Source organism: Penaeus chinensis, chromosome 39, assembly GCF_019202785.1.
Source record: "Penaeus chinensis breed Huanghai No. 1 chromosome 39, ASM1920278v2, whole genome shotgun sequence".
NCBI lineage: Eukaryota > Metazoa > Arthropoda > Malacostraca > Decapoda > Penaeidae > Penaeus > Penaeus chinensis.
Window position 1 is genome coordinate 18,844,449 of NC_061857.1, and position 7,500 is coordinate 18,851,948.

The 7,500-nt window shown below is 36.5% G+C and overlaps 1 protein-coding gene across 1 annotated transcript in view; it reads left to right on the forward strand.

Moving 5' to 3' along the window:
* The first annotated feature begins 1,371 nt into the window (after nucleotides 1-1,371).
* Nucleotides 1,372-7,500, forward strand: part of LOC125046490 — an 8,687-nt gene continuing 2,558 nt past the window's right edge. Inside the window, exons 1-4 of the mRNA XM_047644270.1 lie at nucleotides 1,372-1,559; nucleotides 1,596-1,797; nucleotides 1,887-2,412; nucleotides 3,459-4,057. Coding sequence (XP_047500226.1) covers nucleotides 1,372-1,559; nucleotides 1,596-1,797; nucleotides 1,887-2,412; nucleotides 3,459-4,057 — 1,515 coding nt within the window. The remainder of the gene's footprint in view (nucleotides 1,560-1,595; nucleotides 1,798-1,886; nucleotides 2,413-3,458; nucleotides 4,058-7,500) is intronic.

Below are 7,500 nucleotides of genomic sequence, written 5' to 3' on the forward strand. Positions count from 1 at the left end.
ACATTAAGGACTCTGGGTGTGTGAGGTTGTTGTGGATATAGTCTCTGAGCAATGATTGGCATCATTTCGCGGTAAATATGAGGCTGGAGATATTCCTGTGTTGTTTGTTACTTTTTTTTTTTTTTTTTTTTTTTTTTTTTTTACAAGATTTCCATTTCCCCCTACCTCTGTGCTTGCTATCCGTAACATTAACCATTATCAGGAACATAAATATCATTGTCACCATTAGTGTTTTCGCTATCATCATCATTAATGTCGTTTTGTATTTGAATGTTATTATCATTACTATCATTGTTTTTATTATCATCATTATTATTATCGTTAATATTATATTATTATTATTATTATTATTATTATTATTATTATTATCATTATTATTATTACTATTATTATTATCATTATCATTATCATTATTATCATTACTATCATTGCTTTTATTATCATCATTATTATTATCGTTAATATTATTATTATATAATATATAGTTATATATATAATTATATAATTATAATAATAATTATCATTATTATTGTTATTATCATTGATGTTTTGTTATCATCATAATCATAATTACTATCATTCTTATTATTATTATCATTATTATCATTATTATCTTTATCATCATCATCATCATTATTATTATCATTCTTCTTCTTCTTCTTATTATTATTATTATTATTATCATTATTATCATTATCATTATCATTATTATTTTTACTTTTATTGTCATTATTATTATTACTTTTATTATCATTATCATTATAATTTTGCATATATATATATAAATATACACATTTATGCACACACACACACACACACACACACACACACACACACACTGTAAAGGCTATTTAGACGCCTTAAACATATGGTTTAGCAGGAGTAGTAAAGGGGGGCGGTTGGCTTAACCTCTTTTATTAAGAAGAGTAAGCAACACAGATATAGATCACACGATACAAGGGGGTGGGGGGTGGGGGCGGACGTACGGCTCAGCGGCCACCCTTGACCTTTTATACCCCGGGAGTGCTCGTGGGGCAGTTATTATTATCTGCCACGCGGCAGCCCGGGTCACGCTTGCGTGCGGCCCCTTGCCCACCGCTTGGGCTCGCCAGCGTGGCAGCCAGCGAGCCACGTGGGAGCCATAACGTATACGTATATCCATACACACATATACACACATGCACACACATACACACACACATATAGCCATATATATATATATATACATACATATATATATATATTTATACATACGTATATATATATCGCCCGTGTGGTTCTCAACAGGCTGCAACACCTTGCCGAACGTATTTATCCAGAGGCACAGTGTGCCTTCAGGGTTGGCAGGTCAACCATTGACTAGTGTTTTCCATGAGGCAGCTGCAGGAGAAGTGCCGAGAGCAGAGACAGCCCCTGTACCTGGCCTTCATTGACCTGACAAAGGCCTTCGACTTGGTCAGTCGAGATGAACTATTGACCCTTCTCCAGCGGATTGGATGTCCCCCCAAGCTTCTGAGCATAATTGTGTCCTTTCACCAGGACATGTGTGGGACAGTCCAGTTTGACAAATCATGATCGGAACCTTTTCAAATAAGAAATGGAGTGAAGCACGGCTGCGTCCTTGCTCCAACCCTCTTTGGCATCTTCTCCCTGCTCCTTTCCTATGCCTTCCGGGAATCCGACGACGGCGTTTTCATTCACACAAGAAGCGACGGAGACTTCTTCAAACTGGCTCGCCTTCGTGCAAAGACAAAGGTGAATAGGGTGCTCATCAGAGAGCTGCTCTTTGCTGATGATGTAGGCCTTGCCGCCCACACTGAGGCAGCACTGCAGCGACTCATTAGCCGTTTTGCAGCTGCCTGCACAGAGTTTGGCCTCACCATTAGTTTGAAGAAGACCCAGGTCAGGACTTCAGCAGTGCCCCCAGCGTATCCATCAGAGACCACACCCTCGAGGTGGTGGACAAGTTCACCTACCTCGGGTCTACTATCTCCAACAACCTATCCCTTGACCCTGAGCTGAACACCAGGATCGGCAAGGCTGCATCTGCAATGACTCGCCTGACAAAGCGAGTGTGGGACAACACCATGCTCAGCACCAACACTAAGATGACAGTCTACCAGGCTTGCGTGCTGAGCACTCTCCTCTATGGCAGTGAAGCGTGGACCCTTTACTCCCACCAGGAACGCAGGCTGAGCGCCTTTCCCTTGCGCTGCCTTCGCAGGCTGCTCGGCATCACTTGGCGGGACCGCGTCACCAACATCGATGTCCTGGCCGAGGCGGGGATACCGAGCATGTTTGCCATCCTGACCCAGAGACACTTGCGCTGGCTGGGCCATGTCACCCGAATGGATGACAGGCGCATCCCCAAAGACGTGCTGTTCGGGGAGCTGGCCACAGGCACCAGGCGAGGTGCGAATGGCGGGTGAAGCACCAGCCTCGTGCAGGTGCACAGCGAGTGCGCCCGCATCGTTGGTGGAAGCGGAGCCCGGGACGTTTCATCCCAGTCAATGGCAGCATCGCAGAGTTCCCCACGTCCTTTGTTCCGTGGTAGAGGAGGCAGGCATGTGGCCTCAACCACTCGGCGCCCGAGGACGATGTCAGTCCAGGCGAGATCGACCTTAGAGTCGGCGAGTACGCAGCCGTACACTACAATAATAATAATGAGAATAATGATACTTTTCTGAGTGTTGTTGACGGGCCAGTGCATTTCTGACGCAAAAATAGACAGATTTCTTAGCAAGCAACATCGCTTTATTGTGCGTGGGGCGATCAAAAATGGCTTAGTTAGTATACAGCTAAAAGTCTTAAAAAAAAGGAATTAAAGGATGCAATTATTATATATGATCACACACAATATATATATATTTCATATTACTGAAATATAAATGATAATGTTATTATATGTATAAGGTTATTATATGTATAATGTTATTATATATATATATATATATATATATATATATATATATATATATATATGTATACATACACACACACACACACACACACAGAAAGTGAGAGAGAGAGAGAGATCTATATATAGATATGTATATATGTGTATAATTATATACATACATACATATATGTGTGTGTGTGTGTGTGTGCATATGTGTATATATATATATATTAATTCATAAATATACACCAATATATATATATATATATATATATAGACCTTTGATATCTAGAGAGAGAGAGACAGCAACGGTTAATATATATGAATAAACACACACACACACATTTGCATAATATATATATATATATATTATGCAAATGTGTATGCGTGTGTATTACTCGTGCGTCTCGCAATGCACTAGTAGTACTCCCCACACGTGAACCCATCCTCTAATCCATGACCGGTTACGAAAATGGATGGTTAAAGGAAATGTAGAAGGAAAAGGCATGTATAAATAGTATACCTCAAGAACTGATTTTATATTTTCGTGTACGGACAGGAAAGAGAACGAGAAGTGCCAGTTCCATTGCCGTGATCGCATCAGTAATGTCTGTAAAATTCAAGTGTCTCTGGTTCTTTTGTTCTGTCGCATTCCTTGTCATCGAGGTAACGTTTTTAAATTACCACTGGCAGCGCGACAACGACCCGCGCCTTGGATTCGCTGGCCGCGCGAGTGACTGGGGAAATGGCGCCGCTGACAGCGCGAGGAGAGTGAGCGAGTGTCGGTCGATGTTCGAAATGAACAGCGACGAGAAGAGGGTTTCCCGTGACACCGACCACTACGAGGACCTGAGTGTCACGTTGCCCTTTCACCCTCGCCATCGCGGGGCCTCGCAGTCTCCTTCAGGGACGCTGGGGCCGCGGGCTCTTGGCGCGGAGGACCCGGATCCCCGCCCATTCCCGACAGGAGGAAGGCTCCCCTACCTTCCGTGCCAGCTGCAGGAGTACGGGCCCGAGCTCACCCTTGACTGCATGAGGGCAAGGCTTGGCCAGGGCAGGAAGCTGAGGATCTTGTTTGCCGGAGATTCGAAAATTCGCAATACCTTCTTTAAGTTTCTTAACGTTACCAAGAGCATGCATTACATTATCTCGTACCAGGTAACTATAATTTTTCCAATTTGTTATTACATTTTTGCATGATGATTATTATTTCCATTACACATATATTTCCATCTGTAATGTTATGACAAACACACAGATATGTATGTTTGTGTGTGTGTCTATGTACGCATATACATATTGCTCATAAACACACACACACACAATATATATATATATATATATATATATATATACATACACACATTATACACAAGCACAGTAACATGCATACAAAAAATAAAATGTAGAGAATTATTAAGAGCAAGAGCTACAAAAATAGACAATGACGTGTTTCTTAAAAATCGCAAGTCACTTAGATTGGTCAGACAAGTTACTCCTTCTCTGTTTGTAGACGATCTTTTAGCCACTGCAGAGCGTAGACCTTCCCTCGAATCTTCCCGCAAAAGTACTAAAGTTCTCAGTTGTTTAATTGTGAAATAAAATAAAACCTCGATTGAACCTTAAAGTGTTTTGTTAAATCCGATTCTTGAGTTATTTGATGATGTCAATGGCTTATCCCGACGTTAATTTTGGCTAACAAATCACTTAAACGTAACTTTTACATTCTTATAATAAAAACTGATAAAGGTAATAAGGTTGTTATCCCTGATAATTTAGGGCCTTTTCGGCAACGCTAACGTTAACGGGAAAGCTTAACAGTTAGGTCAGGGTGTTAAGGTTTGGCTGCAAGACGTTATTGTTATGGCTCCATCCATCCTCTGTAATCAAGGCGAAATAGAAGTTGAAGTTCGCTCTTCGTCGTGACAGCTTCCGTTTAAGCAATTAAGTATCATGTACCTACCTCAAAACAACCGAATATATATTTGGCATATAATCAGGAAAAGTAACAAAATCACTGTAATAAAAGGTAATAAAATTACAGTCGACAATAAACTTATTTTATTAGGGAATATAGAAGCAAATAGTAAGGATGGTTATGTGTATTTAAAAAGCCAAATCATATATATTTGTTAAACAGTATTTACACTACTTCACCTTAAAGTCTCGCTGTCAGCCTTCATCTGTCCTCCCGTCAAAACAGAGATGCCCCAAGCTGTAGAAATCAGCAGGCGTGAAGGGTAGTGTAGATAACTGCATTACAGAGTAGTGGCATTAAACATCTTTGTAAACCCTTACAAGCTTTACAGATGGAAAAATAATGTATGAAAATGTTATATATTCAAAGGAGAAAATCATAATAAATAACTAGTATGACATAACATTAAAAAGCTCATTTTAGAATTACCAATTGTGTGGCCATTGAAACTCTCGAATACGATTTTATTCTTATTGTAGTAGCCAGTCATTTCTTTTATTAAACTATACACTTCATCTACACTTCAGAAAGAAAAGAAAGAACGGAAAGTTATGTCAGTAATAAACTATTCTTAAGGATAGGCCTATCCACAACATTCTTGATAATAATACAAATTATATAGTTAAACGATTTGAGGTGGAGCTTACACTATACATTGATTCCTGTATAACATTAAAAATAATAAATAATCTCTGTCTGTCTCTCCCTCTGTGTCTCTCTCTGTGTGTCTCTCTGTGTCTTTCTGTGTCTTTCTCTGTCTCTCTCTGTGTCTCTCTGTCTCTCTCTCTCTAACTATCTATCTATCTATTATCTATCTGTTATCTATCTATTATGTATATGTACATATATTTACATATGTATATATTCATATATATTTATATATATATATGTATATATATATTTGTGTGTGTGTGTGTGTGTATGTGTGTTTGGGTGCATATATATGTATTTATATATATATATATATATATATGTATGTATATATATGTATATATACATATGTGAATATATATATATGTATATGTGTGAATACATATATCTATATATGTATATATATACATATATATGTATATATATAAATGCATGTGTGTGTGTGTGTGTATACATATATATGTGTGTGTGTGTGTGTGTGTGTGAGTGTGTGTGTATGTCTATAAAGGCATGTGTATGTGTGTGTGTATCTATAATATATACATATAAATATATAAATGTGTGTGTGTGTGTGTTTTCTGTGTGTGTGGTGTGTTTGTGTGTGTATGCATGTGTATGTGTGTGTGTGTGTGTGTGTGTGTGTGTGTGTGTGTGTGTATGTGTGTGTGTGTGTGTGTGCATATACAGATATATGTACATATTATATACATATATATACGTATGTATATATGTATATACACATGTATATATACATATCTATATATATACATATATCTATATAACTGATATATACAGTATATATATATATATATATATATATATATATATATATATGTGTGTGTGTGTGTGTGTATGTGTGTATATATATATGTGTGTGTGTGTGTGTGTGTATATGTGTGTGTGTGTGTGTGGATGTGTACCTATATGTATATAACTGATATATAGTATATATATGTGTGTGTGTGTATATTTATATATATATATATATATATATATATATATAGTATATATGTGTATATATAGTCTATATATATATTTAATATATATATATATATATTAAATATATATATATAGACTATATATATACACATATATACTATATATATATATATATATATATATATATATATATATATATGTATATATATATATAGTATATATGTGTATATATATAGTCTATATATATATATTTAATATATATATATATATATATATATATATATATATATGTGTGTGTGTGTGTGTGTGTGTGTGTCCCTTTACTGTATGCTTACATTATGCATGAGTGTATTCTACATCTTAAAAATATGAAACTGGGGTCAACTTTGAATGTGTGTGTATTTGAATGCATATGTGCGAACACACACACACACACACAAACGCACACACACACACACATATATATATATATATATATATATATATATATATATATATACATGTATATATATGTATATATGTGTGTGTGTGTGTGAGTGTGTGTGTATAAATGCATGTGTGTACTTCCGCACACACACACACACACAGATATATGTATATATATATATATATATATATATACGTATATATCCATGTATATATACATATATATATCATATATATACATATGTATATACGTATATATCCATGTGTGTATATATATATATATATATCATATATACATATATGTACATACATATACATATATACGTATATATCCATGTGTGTATATATATATGTATATATATGTGTGTGTGTGTGTGTGTGTGTGTGTAGACAGTACCATGATTTTTAGAACGGGGTGATACGGTAATCTTTTCTATATGTTAGGTGAATGCAAAGCAAATTTCTTGACATTTGTTTTTATTTTTAATCTTAACAAATGTTTCACACTGATATCCCGAATAACCACCCTCCCAGGAAGGCTTCAACACGCCTTCAATGTAGTGGCGCCCTATTCCTGACTTCGGGCTTCCGAAGGCACGCATGGGTG